Source organism: Rhinolophus hipposideros, assembly GCF_964194185.1.
Source record: "Rhinolophus hipposideros genome assembly, chromosome: 7".
Lineage (NCBI taxonomy): Eukaryota > Metazoa > Chordata > Mammalia > Chiroptera > Rhinolophidae > Rhinolophus > Rhinolophus hipposideros.
This window is the reverse complement of record NC_138053.1, coordinates 49566540-49584955: the sequence shown is the minus strand read 5'-3', so window position 1 is coordinate 49584955 and position 18416 is coordinate 49566540. Positions and strand designations below refer to the sequence as shown.

Here is an 18416-nt window from a genome sequence, read left to right as displayed (position 1 = left end):
TATTTGATTACAAAAGGACAGATAAAAATCTACAAACTTATTTCTAGCCTTCAGGAATATGAAAACTTAACTTTTTTCATATTCTCTAGGAGTTGAAAAAGTAAAATTCAGCTAAGTACCAGAAATGTAACTGTATAAAAACCATAGTAATAGCTGTGATTTACTGAGTAGTTACTATTAGGTTGGTGCAAAAGTAACTGAGGTTTAAAAGGTTAAAAATCATTGCAAAAACTGCAACTACTTTTCCACCAACCCAATATATGCCACAAAACAGTGTAACAACCTTGCTTGTATTTTACCCTTTAATGTTCACAATTCTATCCCAATTTTACAGATGAGGAAACTGAGACATACAAAAACGTTAGTAACATACCAAAGATCACAGAGTTAAGATCAATGATTTAAATGCAGCACCAGCTGGCTCAAGAGACTTACCTAACTTGAGTGCCAACCCACTGTCTTGTGCTGTGTTGTGCTAGGCTAGACTATACCACAGCTATTGCTTCTGTGGCCTAAATCCAGCTCCCAAGGTTAAAATATTAAAAACAAAACAAATAAAAAAATACCACTTTAAAAAATGGTACAAGTCCCATCAATTTAGAGCTTGATGATAAAATTATATTTTATAACACAGAGGATAAAGTAAAAGTTATTTCATTTTGAAACCCGTCTCTTAACTGATTCTCACTACTATAAAAAAGAAAAATACTGCTCAGTTCACTAGCAGAGACATATTCCTTCAGCACGAAAGTCCCATAAAAACTAAAATGCTATCCAAGCTGTCATCATCATAAGATTAGAATTAGCAAAGGGTACAGGTACTTTGAGTGACTAGAAAGAAAACAAAAGCCTACCCTGTCCTGAAAGACTACAAATATTTACATATATCAAGAGTAAGAAAGATAAGACAACTTAAAGTTGCAAAACTGCTTTCAAAACAGTAACATACTGAGTTCTCAGTAAGAATCAGAGTAATGTTCATTCAAGTGCTTACACCAACCAATATTCTGTGACTTTCCCAGGTATGAAAGAAGAACACACTTACTAAAGAACCCCTCTACACTCTGGTTGCCCATGAGGGCATGTGTGTTGTGTGTGATTACATACAGGGCACGAGCAGGGATGAGAAGATAAATATTAAATGTAGTCTCCGAGCTCAGGAGAGCTCCAAGTCTTTCCACAGGACTAGGTTACAGGACATCTTCTACAGAAAAGCCATCAAATGTTAAAAAATTGGTAGTATTCTGGCAAACTTAATGCTTCAGTTGGTTTCCCAGGATAACAGAATGTTCCCTATAGAAGGAAAAGGGCAACTAAGGGGGGGAAGTGATATATTAAAATAACTAAATAGAATGCTACAAAAATTAGACATACCTCTTTCATGCTGATCAAACTTCTCAAGCTAAGGCTGTTAAAGGACCACTACTTATCCAATCTAGTAAATACTTTCTGCCTCATCTGATCCTAGCTACTCAATTCTTGAAACTCCCTTTCTTGGCTTTTCTACAATGTTTTCACTGTTTTAGCCAGACAACTCTCTCAGCTCCTTTGCCGGCCCCTTAAATTCCTCCAGAGAAGCCTAATCTCCAATTTTCTATAAATACCCCAAATGAGCGCACCCACAATTCATAGTGTCAGCCAATACTGACATATTCTAATGATTTCCCAAACTCTAGCCTCAGCCCAGTTTTCTTTTCTTGAATACCATACCTGGATATCCAACCATGACATTCCCACGTGGATGGCCATAAATAAATACTTCAACTTTTACTCAATTCATCTCACCTCACTGCAGACTTGCTTCTCTTCTGCTTCCCTATCTCAACTAATGGCTGACCAAGTCAATCTGCTTACCCCTCTATAGTTGCATAGCTCACTGTCAACTCCTATGGATACTACTACTTATATCTCCTTTGAATCCAGCCTGTTCCACTCTATCTTAATTCAAGCCATTATTCTTGACTAAATTACGGCAATTAACCTATTACAGCTAAATGTGAGGGTCTCCAAGACCTCCCCTCCATTTCACACACACACACGTCTCCCACATTTCCAAAACTTCCTCCATATTTCAGCCTGAGTAGTTAATCTAAAACACAAGCATGATAATAATTCTACAAGCTTTAAATTGTTCCTTTGTTCAACATTACTTAAAGCAATGGCTTCTAAAGTGGGATACAGGAAGAAGTTAATTTTCTCCTCTTTCACTTTTATTTTTGTGTAAGTTTTATAATAGATACACACATGTAATTTATAAATATACATATATGAAGGAATATGCTCATTGATATGGATACCACATCAAAAATATGTGGAGCCCACTAACCTAGAGGAAAAGTACAATCGTCTAACATGACACATAGTCATTATCTGGCCCTGGACTAACTTTCTAATCAAATCTACTTTCATACTATAACCGAGTTACGCCAAACTACCCGAACTTTCTAATCAACATAGGTCACCTTTGAAGCTTTACCTCCCCACCGTCCCACCTTCCCATCAACTCTCGTTTGATCTTTAAGGCTCAAAACAAACATAACTGGCTATGTGAAGCTTTCTCTGACTTTCCCAGGCAGAGATGGGAACTTCCTTTTCTGTGCTCTCAAACACAAAGTACATCTCTATCATAGCACTTAAATCACAGTAACGTAATTTCTTGTTTACATGGCTGTCTACTCATCTTTGTATTGCCAGGGCCTAGCATGACTCATGACACAAATTAAGTGCTTAATGTTTGTTACAAGTGCTCACGAGGCACAGTGTTAGGGGATAAACTGTGGGAACACCTTCGTTACCCAACAGAATCGAGAGAGTAAGTGCTTTTTGTTTTGCTGAGGTTTGGAATGATGATCAATTTTAACTTTTTAATTTTAAGATGTGCTTACATCATGCATCTAGTTTTCAGGTACTGGTAACAGGGAGAGATTTTTAGAAAGCCAACACTTTATCATCCACTAAATTCTAATCAATTAACTGTCAGCAGTGTCAACACATTCCGAAAGATGTCTTATATAAATTCAAATGCTAAGCCTCAGTGATTCTGGTCAAACGTGGCAAATTAATTGCACACATTTATCTTCCTTTTCTGAAATTGCACTAAAATGAAAGTGAAGAGAAAAAGAATGTATAAACCCATAACACCAAAGAATGGAAGTGACACCAGTGCGTAAGTTATTTTAACACAGTTTTGAAAGATGTAGTTTTGAAAGAAAGAATAGTACCTGACTTGGCAAAGCCAAGGAAACTGTAAAGTACCTGCAAAGACGGAATGACCCTGCCCAGAATTTAGAGGCAAAGGAACTGCAGAAGAAGGTATGAGGTATGGGTCTGAAATTGGAGAGTTGATTGAAAGTTTATCATAACAAAGCAATGAGAAACCCCTCTCTGTCCTCCATAGTGAAGCAATTACCTTTTCCAACAGCAGAAGACAAGGGTAAGGCCTAAAATAGGAGCACTGAGAAAACGGCTGCAAATCAAACCATGCTGCCTTAAAAATCCTCTCCTTCACGATTTTCAGATTACAGCAGGTACTATGTCTCCTAGGTAAAAATGGAAAAATATACTTACCTTGCTCTCAGAATGCCAAAAGGTGTATATATGGGAAGATACCGTGTTTCTCCAAAAATAAGACCAGGTCTTATATAAATTTTTACTTCATTAGGGCTTATTTTCAAGGAATGTCTTTTTTTTTCATGTAAACAATCTACATTTATTCAATTAATCATGTCATCTTTTTCTGGAACATCGTCATAACGTACTAAATGCATCCACCTGGCTGACGATCTTAACTGGGGCTTATTTTCTAGAGAACGGTAGTTCTCTACAGAAATTGAACAGTCTCAGAGAAAAGACCAACAATGTCAGAGAACAGATCTCTACTTACTGACACCAGGGCCCCACCGAAGAAAAAAGACCAGTTTACTGCCTAAATGTCTGATGTGAAGCCCACTGGTGACAGGCCTCACTAAATCACAAAAAGCTTCTAATCAGCATTTTAGTATCTCACTCTTATATGTAGCTGAGGCTTACCAGATATTCCAGGAAAGTTTCCCACATGAAAGAAGAAACTAAACAAACAAAAAAGTAACATTTTTGGGAATTTAGGGAATAGAAAACAAAACTTCAAACACTCCAAATTTTCTCCAATAAACGAGATGTTGAGAAAGAGAACTTGGAAATTAAAACTTACGTGGAAATTAAAAATCCAATAGAAGTATTAAAAGATGAAGTCAAGGAAATTTCCTTAGAAGGTAGAATAATAATAATAATAATGATAATAATAATAATAAAGTATGTAAGACAAAAAGGAGGTCTACGATCCAACTAGTAGACAGTTCATAAGAGAAAAATACATATAAGATACTTTTGAAAAATAGAAGAAAATCTCCCAAACTTTGGGGAGTTGACAGATTGAAAGGACCCAACAATGACCAAAAGAACATACAGTAAAAAAATAAAAAGCAAAACAAACAAAAACACACACATCGTATCATCATAAAATTTTTGAACAGCAAGAAAAAAAAGAAACTCCTAAAACCTTCCAAAGTGGGGGAAAGTCACACATGAAGGAATCAGAAAAAAGCAGGCTTCAACAAGAACAGTGGAAACTAGAAGACAACAGATCAGTACCTTCAAAATAATGAGAGGAAATTACTTCCTGTCTAGAGATTTACAGTCAGTTAAAGAAGGGTGGGGCAGGGAAGACACTTTCATATATTATGTCTCAAAAATGTTACCTCTTATTTAGCCACTTTCAGATAACTACAGGAAAATGAACTTCGTTACAACAAAAGGGTAAACCAAAACAGAAAACATATTGTCCAGGAAACAGGAGCTAAAATGCCCCCCCCCAAAAAAAATAAATAAATAAGGGAAGGTCTAGTATGAGGAGTACAATGTATGCCTAAAAAGTAACCGATCCATACTTAAGCCGGAAAGCAGAGGGCTATAGAGTTTTAGAAGTTAAAAAAATAAAAATAAAATGGATATACTGATATTTGAGCATTTGGAAAACATCCATAGGTACTCAATGTGGTGTAGCAGGCAGAATTCTAACACGGCTCCCAAAATTGCTGTTCCCGGGTGGACACTTTCTGCACAGAACTCTCCCCTGGAGTGTGCGTTGCGCATAGAAGGGTTGAATACTGTTGTTGGATGGGATAACACATGGGATGATTAGGTCACTAATCTGTTGACCTTCAGTTAATCAAAAAGGAGGTTATCCCGAACGGCCCTGACTTATTTAGGTGAATCCTTTAAAAGGAGATAAAGCACCAGAGAGGGACTCCTCCAGCTGGCCTTAAAGATACCCTCTTTGAGTCCTATTGCTGCAAGAAACTAAATTAAGCAACAACCACAGGAGCTTTGAAGAAGACCTTGATCCAGAGTTGAGACTAGTCCCAGCTGCCACCCTGACTGTTGCCTCCTGACAGAAGATCCAGTTAAGGTACCCAGATTTCTGACTCCCAGAAACTATGATAAATGGGTGTTGTTTTAAGCCACTCAAATTGTGGTAATTTGTCACACAGCAATAGAGAATTAATACGATAGCATGGGAACAAAATAAGCAGAATAACTTAGAAGGAAAACATACTTCCTCCAAAAGCATAAAATTCAGGAGTAAAAGCAACATTGAGTAGTTTTTAAAATAATACATTTAGAAATGCCTGAAAGCAGAAGTCACTCTGAATAAGAACTGGTAAGACTGCTGAAAGTAATCAGGTTTAAAGAGAGAGAGAGATCAGTTTCAAGTTGTCCTGGATCTTATAGCTTATAAAAAATAGATAAGAGGCTCAATCAGGGTTTTTCTCCTCAGTTCAAACTTCTCATTATTACAGGCAGGAGGAAAAATACTTCAAATATTATTGAAGCTTTTAACAAAGAAGTTTCCCACATATGTAAGCTTCATTTATCAAATGCAATGACTGTTAAAGTAAGGTCTTTGGATGAGCAGCATCAGCACCTCCGGGGAATTTGTTAAAACAGCAAATTCGTGGGCCCTACTCCCAGAAGCAATGCATCAAAAATTCAGGGTGAAGCCCAGCAAACTGTGTTTTTTAACAAGCCCTCTAGGTGATTCTGATGCAGGTTCAAAATTGAGAACCACTAATCTAATGTTAATTTCTGCCAATGCCCTGCTGTGCTCTGATCTTCCTTCTGTAGTCCAGAGTCTAAGCATTTCTAAATTTACTGTATCTGACCTAGATTAAAGTATCACAGTCACTAGCACATGGTAGGAGCTCAAAAAATGTTTGCTAAATAAATAAGAGATTAGGCTTCAGCTGTGGGTCTTTCACCAGAAGGTTGGTAGAACACAATGGATACAAATGTCTTTAGGCAATACATGTTCTCTTCACTTTCCCACAGTCCCCACCAGTCCCTACTGCCTTCTATCTTGTGTGTTTACACATATGCTGCCCAGCCAATGATAGCACCAGAGTTTGGGACCTCTGGGGAAAATAAGTCAGAAAGAATAATAATTATAAACCTGGATACAATATGGTCCAAACTTCTCTCACTAATTCTAGGGAATCAAGTAACTTACAGCTACCTCATGATTAAGAAATTGTATACAGTGGGTCCTTCCACTTGTGGGTCTCCTGATCCAGCATTAAGACCTAGGAAATGTGTTCCAAGGTAACATCTCAAGCTTTCTTTTTCTGGTCGGAAGTCTTCAGAGAAGTAGACCCTGCCTACTTAAGTCTTCCAGAGGCTCACGTGCCCAATAACTACAAGGGCAATTAACAGAACTTTGACTAATGGAATTTACAATTCAATATCAATTCTATACCAAGCACATGTAATAACATCAAATAATTTATGAAAAAGACTTCAATGTATTCAAAATATAATACACTGAGCCGAGATTTAACTACAGTAAAATTAGAATGCAGTTTCTTTCAGAACCATTTAAAAGGAAAACAAGATCCAGTAAATGAACTCACCACAAAGATACTAAGCTTGCACTAAATTAGAATTTTTTTTCACTATGAGGGGTTAGAGACCCCTCTCTAAATGAGTCTCTCTATATGTGAGCATCCAATTAGAACCCCTGAATTAACAGTGAAGAGTCCTAAGGATCTAGCACATCTTCTGCCTTTTCAGAGCTGCATAACCTCCCGTGAGTGACATTTTCATCCATAAAAAAGAGATTACTACTAACACTCTGATACCTGGCAGCAGAACCACTTCTTACACTTAAATGAGAAACCACTTTTGCTATTATTAGAGTAACTGCTTCTTTAGCCAATTTTGAAAAGAAAAATGAAATAAAATGAGATAAGCAAGTTACAACTGATACAAGCACATCAGTATCTATATGCAGGAAGAGTGAACCTGATAGCTTTGCACTGTAATATCAGCATATTTTAAATACCCCAACCCTCAAAACCGAAGAGGAATTCTAAAACTTAATATACTCATCATAGAGAAATGAAAAGATCCAGAAAGACTCAAAAAAGAATTTCACTTACCTTCGAGAAATAAAACATAGTAGCACTTTAAAGAATTTCCTTCAAATCCTTTTATGCATACACAGACATATTTTCTATAGTTGAGGTCATAGAGAATATACAATTTTGCATCCTAGTTTCCAATTGATCACTGCACCACCTTTGAAAACTTTCTTCAGGCTAACTCCCCACCATATGAATAGGCTATAGTTTACCCACAGATCATATACTAATTACTAAGAATATACTAAAACACCAGCAAACAAAACTAAATGGCAATATTGTCATTAATGTGCTATGATTTCCCTCATACTAACATAGGTATAGCAATAAATATCAACTTAATATTAATAAAATAACTAAATGAAAGCAACAATGAAAATAGACAACTGAAATTGGTGGAGTATGGGGGGAAAGCAGCCTGCAAGATTTAGAACTATTTTTTTTCTAATCAGCAGAAACTCAGGACAGAGTGTAAGGGTGACTTGGGAGATTTCCCATTCAGCTCAATGTATACAGATCCCTGGCAATACTGAGTAAACAAGAGTAAGTGGAATCCTCACTCTGTAAACATCTCGGGAGCTGGCAGGGTGATTAAGCATAGCACATGAATTTTAATGTTAAAAGCCATGTGATAGAGATTCTTAACGACAGAGTAGGGCAGAAAACAGCAGTTTTACAAAATAAGCAAAAATAAAGTATAGCAAGGTAAAGGGATAGGCTGCACACACGCGGATGTTGTACTAGGTTCAAAATAATTGTCCTATCTAAGTTTAGTAATGTACAGACTTACTTAGCTACTATGAAGAAAGACTGACTGACAGAAATGTTCTGAGTACTTTGAGCTCTTTGATAATCAAATCCACTTAAGATAATTTCCTAGAGACCGTTATTAAGAGCCTAGGGGGGAAACTGAAAGTAACCAGGGCAGAAAATTCTAACCCACAAAAAAACACATTATTCAGAATAACCCTCTTAAACTTCTTACTTATAAATACTTAAATGAACCAGAAGACAGTAACTGCTTAAATAAGATCGAGGTGTTCTTAAATATAAAGGAGAAAGGATCCAACGATTTACCTAGAAAAATTACCAGGGAAATAATTGGTACATGCCACTGAATACTCAATTGCTAGGAATCAGGATATCCTGCAGACTAAAAATGGGGTCTAATTCCCCAGAGCCTTTCAACTTATACTACACATGTGTGCTGTACTATGAACTAGGTGGGTAGGTACATTTACAGGACCCCCAGAGGTCTGTACCAGAGCTGTGGCTCTCAGTTCATTCCTATTAAGGCTCTCCTACTCAAGATAAGGACAAGTTAGGAGCCAGCTGTTCTGTGGAGTGGGGTGGGCTGGGGGAAAGTCAAAGACACTCTCTTTCACAGCTCTCTGGATTCTGAGGCATGTGAACAACACATAGATCCAGATGTACCAACAGACATGACAAAATAAACATGAGTTAAAATGACCTTATAAAGCAGTGAAAGCTGCTTTGGTTATCTGTGGTTTTTCAGTACAGTTTTTTGTTTGAGTTTACTTTCTATCTAACTCTTGTTGGGTAAGTTTACAAAAACCCTCACTTCTTACAACTGCTCTGCCTTGAGGAATTAGTGCCAACCCTTTTCTAAGATAGCATGGAAATGGTTCACTTTTTAGGGAAGAGCGTTAAAAGAAAATGTTCATAAGCAAAGCTGTTTTTTTAAGCTAATATTAGGTGTTAAGGGGTTAAGGTGATTTTTTTTTTTTAAAGACAGAGAAAGTGCAAAGGTAAATTGTTCTAGGAAGAGAAAATATTGACTAGGTTGCTAAGTTTTTTTTATAAGTAATTTTATTTTCTGATACAAGAAGGAAAATATTGACTTTTTGCCTTCCTCCAGTAGCCTATGGTACAAGAGTAGATAAGTGTAAATGAAATTCTGTTCTTAATTGAGTCAAATATTAGTTTAACAAATTTAAAATTCTTTTAGCTATGCAAGAGCCATGCTGGGTTCACAATCCAATATTGTGGTGGAAAAAAAACCTCATGAGAACAAATAGTTTCATTTTTTCCTTTGCAAGGTCACTAAAGAGACGCCCCTGCAAAAGTAATTCTAAATTATACTTACCAGCGAAGTGAGATTTTTTAAAACTTTTTCAAACAAGATGAGAAATAAATAAAATACAAGTGGAGGGAAAAGGCAAAGCATAAAAAAGACAATATATGCATGTCAGTAATTTTAACCTTTTCCCTCAAAAATGTTGCTTAAAACAAGCAGCATTGACTCTTACCAATTTCATCTTTTTCTCAGATATTTTATTAGGGAGCCTAGAAGTGACCAATGTGTTAGACTTATGCTGAATGGAGAAAGAAGAATCAAGCTACAATTAAGAGCATAAGTTCACTAATAAATCTGTCTCTTTTAACAGAGTGATGATGGGTATCCTAATTTTATAGTATATGGAGAGGTATACTGTAAAAATTAAGGTGTTTTTGTTTTCCTAAAATTAAGATTCTAACTATACAATTTTATTCACCTCTTAAAAACCATTGCATGATTAGCTTTTTAAAAGTTTTACCTATTCCTGCAATGCCCAGTCAGTATCTCAATCCTTGTTGATAGGCTAACATTCATATAATTTTATCACATGGAGATAAAGATATTTATCTTTTGAAATAAAAATATTTAGTCAGCCTAAAAAACCTTACAATGTCTCAAAACCACTAAATTTTTCAAAACTTAACAGATAAATCTTTCTGATCTCTAGGGAAATCAGTTTTTTCCAGGAACAATCAATCTCATAAACTACAGGGTCATTTTACTGTGTAAGCCGCAGGTCATAAAGCATTACAAATATGCAACACAAACAAGAAACTACACACCTCACTCAAGTACACAGATCCTAATTGAGAAACAAAGCTATTTGAAATGTCTTATATTCAATCATTTAAAAATGGTATCAGGAAACACTAAATATTTGGAACTCATTTTCCCTACTCTCCTGACAACTTAGTTGGATTAATTCTAAATAACAAAACATTTCACCTAAACACCAAAGGTCTAAAAAAAAGTAAAAATCACATGGCAGTAGGGAGGTTGAGCATTTTGAGAATTAAGCACCTTTTTCATCTGAGACATTCACTTAAAACTAAACTGAATTTGCAAACTATGTATGAAGACAGTTTCTTTTGTCATTCCCTTAACTGCCATGAATAACATTTCAGGCAGGTAATTCGCCTAAATCAACTTCCAGAATTGTCTAATCCCCAAAAAGAAAAATTACACTATTCAGATTCATACTGTGACTTCATTTCAAAATTAAATCAATAAATTATTGTACTGAACCAAAATTAAGCGAGTCCCTTAAACATACCCTTTATATATTTACATTTTGAAAAAGATTTTTCTTCTTTTTTTTTTTTTTTGGATATGCACTTGTTTTCTCATGATAGGTTTACAAGTTTGTTGTGAAAGTTTAGTAATTCTATTTGAGAGCCAGTAAATCAAAATAAAGAAATAAAATTACAAGTGAAAGAAATAAAAATAGGAGCAATAGGATGTTTTTTAAAAAGATTAATGTCTACATAATGTGACCGATCAAAACACCATAATATATCTTGTTTTTAAGAATTACATAATCATATCCTAATTTACTACTCATAACCACTATTTCATTCTTATAAAAACCTCAGGCCTGAGCCAAAATCACCGTGTATACGATATCCATTCTGTCTCCCAAATGATCCCACCTCTAATGCTTTCTCCTCCCAAAAGTTAATTTACATACTTAGTGTAACCAACATTGACTAGTTTGTTGTCTTACTAAGAACTCTGCACAAATACTCAAGTATCATAATCTTAATTCTCCTCCTCTGGTTCAACTTGTATCCTGCTGAATATGTAACAATTCAAAACAATTTTCTTTTCTTTTCTTTTCTTTTTTTAAGTGTGTTTTTCCAGTACCCACCAGCTCCAAGTCAAGTAGTTGTTTCAATCTAGTTGTGGAGGGTGCAGCTCACAGTGGCCCATGCGGGGATCAAACCGGCCACCTTGGTGTTATGAGCACCGTGCTCTAACCAACTGAAGCTAACAGGCTGCCCCTATTTTCATTTTTGAAACTCTAGAATAGGATCTAGTTTTTAAAAAAACATTATAAAATATCTTTAAATAACAATATTCCTACATCTCGGCATGATAACACAACTTGCTATCCCATATAGAGATCCTATTACCTGTTAGTTGAGAGTGGATGACCTACCCATTCCATCACTACTACATTTGGAGAAGAAAATTTCTCCTCCTCCAACCTTTTTGGGGGGATAAGGGGGACTTCAGATGAACATGGCCAATCCCAACATGGAAGCAAACAGAAGCTGGGAGGTAAGGAGGAAACTGCAGAAGCAAAGTTATGGAAATGGCAGTTTGGGGGTGGGAGTGGGCTTATATTCTTTTCCACTACCTTTAAATGGGTAAATGCATTGTAGCCAGGGGAAAAGCCCTGAGAGTCCATTGCAATTATCCCTGCCTGTATCAGTAGGACAAAGGAAAAGGGGATGAAGTCACAAGGATGAAAAGAAGAGCAAAAAGGAACCAGTTAAAAAGGAACTCAGTATATGGAAAAATAGGTTGTAGACTGGAGGCAAGCACAGTTGGAAAGCGAAAGGGTGATCTTGCCCCTGTATAGTAATATGTTACCTTGAGAAAACCCTAAAAAAAAAAAAATGAGTTCCTTCAAAATTTCAATAAGAGTGAGGTGGGCTCAATTATTCCATTAACATATGTAAAAACAACCTATTCTCATGGAAGTTCTCATCACACACACACAAAAGAAAAATTGTAACTATGAGGTGATGGATGTTAATTACACTTATTATGGTAATTATTTCACAATGTATACATGTGTCAAATCATTACATTGTATACCTTAAACAAATACAATGTTATATATCAATTATATGTCAATAAAACGGGGGGGAAGGGTAACCTATCCTCAAAATATGCAAACTCTTCTTCTACTCTTCTTATGGTTGAGAGCCTCCTAATATATGTTGATAGAGATACAATTATAATTCTGTTAGTCACAGGAGAAATAACTTTTCAGCTTATAAGACAAGTGTTATTGGCAACTCCTAGTACCCTTTGGTTACTTGCTTGGTATAATTTTTAAAATGTTCTCACTCTTACTTTCCACGTAGTTTGTATGACAGCTAGAAAGTCCTTTTTAAACCCAAACTCACTGTTTCCTGACCCATCTGAGTGAGCAGCTCTGCTAGGAACATACCATGCCATTTCCTACATTTTTTCCTCTGCACATGAAATGCCCTAATCCTGAAAACGTGCTTAGACAACCTCACACAACTCATCAACATCCCTCGCCTCCCTCCGCCCTGGAATTTTCCAAGGACTTCCCCTACCTAGGCAAGGTTCATTGCTCTGGCTTGGTGCTTCCACAGGACACAATATACAAAACCAAATTTTCGGTGATTTTTAAAACTGTTTTCTCACCCTACTTCCCTGACCCTTCATATTCTGGTAGCTACTCTGCTTAAAGCTCTTTAGTGGTTCCCACAGCCAAGAGCAGTGTTTTTCAAATTACCAGTTGCTACCACTGGATTGTTAAATCAATTTATTGAGTTCCAACTGTCATTCCTTCTCAAAAATAGAATAGAAAATACCAGAATGCATCACACAAAGTGTATTATTTTGTGACATTTTATTATTTACATACATATTCACTAGGTTGCGAGGTAAAAACATGTATCTTACTATAATGGACCACTGACAAAACAAGCTTGAAATACACCAGCTTTTGTTTGGTCTACAAGGCCCTCTAACCCGGCCCCTGCATAAGACTCGAGGCCTATCTCTTGCTATACCTCCAAAGAGGCAAGTTCGTCATGCCAAACATCTTTGCAGTTCCTTGTCTTAATACAGTCAGTCACACTGTTCCCCTTGAATGCCCTCTCATTTGTCTAGAAGTCCCACCGGTACTCATCTTTCATTATTTAATACTTATTACCTCCTCTGCGAAAGCTTTTTTATCCTTTCCTCAGCAGCTAATGCCACACAGAGACACACTATGTACCTCTACGAGGAATTATAACCTACATTACAGCCCTTAGACATTTCACTGTACTTTTTAATGTTAGGTTTGACGGTCTTCCCAACTTCCAAACTACAAACTCTCTGAGGGAAGGAGCACATCTTACCAGTCTCTGTATCAGCAGCACTGAGCTGCCGTACATGCCATATGACAGGGGTTCAAAACTGGTAAAATGAACAGATAAAGAATTAAGGAGCTGCAGCTAATTTCTCTGATGTTAGAAATGATTGCCTTAGCAACAAGGCCCATTCATACTGCAATGTTAGATCAAGGTTTCCTCATTTTTGCTCCAGTAGCTCCCAGAAAGCAGCACACAGTAGCCTAAGGCAGAAAGAGGAGGTGTCAGTTTCCTCTCTCAGCAAAGACTCAGCTAAGTTTGCAATGCAGCACCCACTTCCATGCTTCAGGAAGTTATCTAGGGAACGCAGAGAAGCCAGTTTCCAAAGGTTCCCACAGGCAGGTGAGATAAATCAGACACAGCATTATCAGATCTCATCAGCAGGGAGAGTCACATTTTATAAATAACTCTTAAGGGGGGCGGGGAAGGGAGTTCTCCAGTCCCTTGTGGATGGCACTAAGTTGCCAATATGAGCTAAACAAAACAAAAGGTAGCATGAAATAACTCACTGAAGTTACTTGGTTTCTGTTGCCTACTCTAATATTTCCAAAATAGCTACTGACTCACTGCTCTCTTTAAGAGACACTACTTAAAGGGCTGGGGGTCATACTGACAGGGGCTCCTCACTTTGAAGCTTTCCAAAGATTTTCTCTTACATACATGAATGCTCTAATTCTTGGGGGTCTGATGCACCTCCTTCACAAACCAATACTTCAACGGCCTTCACTGTAATTAAGAACAGTGCAGGCAGCATCCAAGATACTTTGACAGACTCTGCCAACTGTCAGTTTCAGCTGTTCTTTTCTGTTTCCACCATAGTTCATAAACTATTACAGGAGCCACAGATTTGTTTCTGCCTAATCATTCATTTTCTTTAAAAATATTCCTTTTGCTTAAACTTTGCCCCTAGACTTGCAAATATATATAGGTTTGCCCCTAGACTTGCAATATACACACACACATATATATATATATGGCAAAGATAAATTCTTATCATAACAGTCAAAAATACGTGAAAGTCTTCACTCACAATATTAAATTGTAGACACCTGTCAGAGTAAGGTAAGGTAATTTAGGATTGCCTGGGTAAAACATTTCCCAACCTGTTTCCCTTTGTTTTAAATAGGTGCAAGAGGCTATGTTTATTCCACACTTATTAGACATAAACACCTACCAAGTATAGAAAGCTTCCACAAATGCCTTCTCTGTACGCTCTTCTCTTCTACTTCCACCTATCCATCCTCTCTTGACAACTCAGCCGAAACAAGTCACTGTCAATGAGAGTCATACCCCAAATATATATAGGCTTTCAGAAAAATAATGCCATAAACACTCCTTTTCCTCTCCAGTCCACCTTTAGGACTTTATTAAGAAAAGGGCAAATAAAATGGTTTATAAAGAAATCTAATTACACCGATGTATCTAAAATATGTGCTATGTGTGGGGGCTATTTGCATATATTAAATACGGTTACCTCAGTATTAAGTTCATCCCAAATTTCCCTTGGTAAAATGATGAGGATTCATGCAACTTAAAGGCTGTGGAAAACCAATTTTCTTCCATGATACGATCTCTCCACAACATAGAAAATGCAGCCTTCCACATGAAAAACTGCCAATTGCTTATTTTTTCCTCTGAAATGTTTTAAACAGAAGAGCTGCAGATTCTCAAGAGAAGCCATATTTCAATTGTTTTGAATAACAGTATTTTTCAGTATTTTCTCTTACTGAAATTGGTGCAATTCATCCAAAACATTTTCCAAATATCATTGTTTTCCAGCATGCGCGCTTAAAAGCTGCTAGAGAAAACAATCTCTCCATCTGAAAGATTTACTTCAACAAACCAATTAGTAATCACTAAAAAAAAAAAGGAGAAAAAGGAAACAATTCACTTTTATAGACTGGGAAAAAAAAACTTTTAACTCATCCAAGTCTTTCATTTGACAGATAAGAAAACAAGTACGTGGAGATTAAGCAATTTGCCTCAGACCACAAAGCTACTAGTAACAGCACCAGAAATAGAACGAGGTATTTTAATTGCTCTTAATAGTACCCTAAATCATCCAAGTTATATATGTTCTCATCAGTTGTCATTTAAATTTTAAAATTACTGCTTTTTAAAAATTAATTCCTGATGAAGGACTCCTACCACATATGTTCTACATTTCCAAACTTGTTCCATTTAATAAACTTCAAATTCTAACTCCAACAAATAAAGGTACTACTATCTAAGAACTTTCCTCTGAAAGTTTCAAGAAAATAAGTTTAGAGGTGCACACCCCTAAACTGTCACAATGATTTTAAAAGCACGTACTTTCAATCACCATCCCTTAACTATACTTTAGGTATGTTTGTTCAACCACCACACAAAGAGGGACTGTGGGTGAGGAAATTCTGGAAGTTCCTATTTGACAAAAAGCATCAATAATCTGTAAGTGAAATGACTAGATCATTACTCCATTAATAAATTATGGGTTTCTGACTTAAATTAGGAAGTCACTAACATTTTATCAAGTTACCGTGTGAAGAGTTAATAAAAGGTTGGAAAATGCACCCTTGGTTGACTTTGGATCTGAAAGAAGGTGAAGAGCTGACACTGTCAACACAAATTGAAGACCTGAGCTTAAAAGCAAAAAATAGAAGTGAACACGTTCCTTCAATAAAAAGCTCTTTCCTGTTCAAGCTCTGATCTACCAAGTGCACCCGCCTGTGGAGGCCACATCAGTAAGACTTTCAGATTTTCGTTTTAATGCCCCAATAAATCAATTCTGCACTTTTTAGCTTTGGCTACTCAAGGGCAAAGCAGAGGGCAAAGAGGGCAACAATTTACATTGGATCATTTTCAAGTACTGTAGTCTAACCACTCATTAGTTTACAATTGTTTCTTTGTGCAACTGATTGATTATTCTCAAAGCACTAAGTGAATGCAGTACTGTATGTACTCCTCTGAAAGGCACTGGCAACAAAACCTAAGACAACAGGATTTTGATTACAAACTGATGCGGCAGTTTGAACAGTAAAACACAAGTGTGTTGTCTTAAACATTACTTCTAAAATATTACTCTGTTTGTTTCTTAACTATGACCTCCGGTATCACTCTACGAAAAAAAAAATGTTAAAAGGTTAACATACCTATACTTTTAAAGGATGGCCAGCTTAGCAAGGTGGCAAATTTGAAAACATAAAACAGACAATCTCCAATCTACCATTGATCAATAACACACACACAGACACACACACACAAACACACACAGACACAGATTCGGAGCTGTGTTAAGCACAAAAATCCTTACCCCATTTTGCCCAGTGAAAACTTGCTCTGAAGTTTCTGCTCTTATGCTACGGAATAGAACTTCCGAAGGAATTTCTCCGTCTGCTATTTCGCAGTTGCTTTTCCACCCCCCGAGGTCCTTTGCTGGAGGTATGTGGCAATTCAATTAGTTCTCTTAGGTAAAATGATTTCTCTCTCGTAAATACCAAAACGTTCAAACAAAGGTGGCATTTGCTTATGAGTTAAAATGCTGCGCGGAGAAGACAGCGGTCCACCCTATTCCACAAAAAGAGTCTACGAGTCGGAAAACGCAGAATCCAGCTTCACCGAATCCTACAAAAAGAGTTCCGTGGTCATTTCGCTCACGTCCTCCTCCACAGTCCGAGAGCCAGGTAACCCGGTCTTTTCGGTGCTAAGGCTGCAGGTTCAAATTTCTCTACCACACCAGGTCCCTGGGGGTGGAGCGTGCAACCCAATGCGACGTGCACTTGAGAGATCCCTACGAGAAAATAAAAATCCTAAAAGCAGTAATGCTACTGCTTCCCTGCGCTCACATTAGAAAAAGCTATATAGAAAAATCTCCTCCAAGTGCAAACCCGGCAGCTTGCGACGTGCACGGCACTCCACATTGGAATCTGTCTGAAATTTCTCCTCTCTTAGGACTCGAAGCAGAGAGGAGGTGGGGAGGAGGCAGAGAAGGCTGGGCAGGATCGATTCATTCTCCCGAGAATAAGCGGAGCCATTTCCAGGCTGGCAGCAGGCTGGGGGCGCAGCGCACACACGAGAGCAGAGGGAGGGGGCCCGATCCCACCTCCCTCAGCCCCTGCCCGCCCCCCGCCGCCGAGCACAATGGAGCCCGGATCGCGCCTGGCCCTTCATTCGCGGCTGCCCCCTCTTCCCTCCTCGCTTCCGAGCACCGCAGGTCGGCGGAGAATGAATGAATCAGAGAGCCGAGCTCCACGCCGCCCCCGGCACCCCGCGCCCTGCTCCGGGGCGGCCGCGCAGCGGGGCACTGGGCTGAAGGAGCGACGGGCGCTAAGCCCACGTCGGGAGCAGGGGAGCCGGCCTCGAAGCCGCCGGCGAGCGGCCGCTCCGGTGCCCCCACCCCTGCCCCGCGCCTCTCACGCGCCGCGCCGCCGCCACGCGCCGCCTCCTCACACCTCCATCACCGCCCGCCTCCGCCGGCCTCCAGCTCCCGCTCGGCAGAGCAGCGCCGACCCGGGTGGCCCTGAAGCCCGCGGCTGCCTCCGCCTGCACCGGCCGCTCGCAGAGCCGAGGGCGCCCGTCCCCGGGTCAGCGCCGCCCGCGTGAGCCGATCGCGGCGGCAGAGCTGGCTGCGGGGGGTGGGGGTGGGGACGGGGCGGGGAGAACGGGGGGCGAGAGCTGTCCCTCCCCCTGCTCGCGGGAGAGGGCGGGAGGCAGCCGACGCCGCGGGGACGCGGCCGGGCGCCGGGGGCTGCGCCCTGACAGTCCCGGGAGGCCGGCGGGGCC

The 18416-nt window shown here is 38.7% G+C and overlaps 1 protein-coding gene across 1 annotated transcript in view; it reads right to left on the bottom strand.

The window, feature by feature from the left end:
• Positions 1-18205, bottom strand: part of HOMER1 (homer scaffold protein 1) — a 107779-nt gene extending 89574 nt beyond the window's left edge. The window contains exon 1 of the mRNA XM_081054524.1: positions 16948-18205. Within this exon, the coding sequence (XP_080910650.1) occupies positions 16948-16952 (5 nt within the window). The 5' untranslated portion in view covers positions 16953-18205. The remainder of the gene's footprint in view (positions 1-16947) is intronic.
• Between the last annotated feature and the right edge of the window lie 211 nt (positions 18206-18416).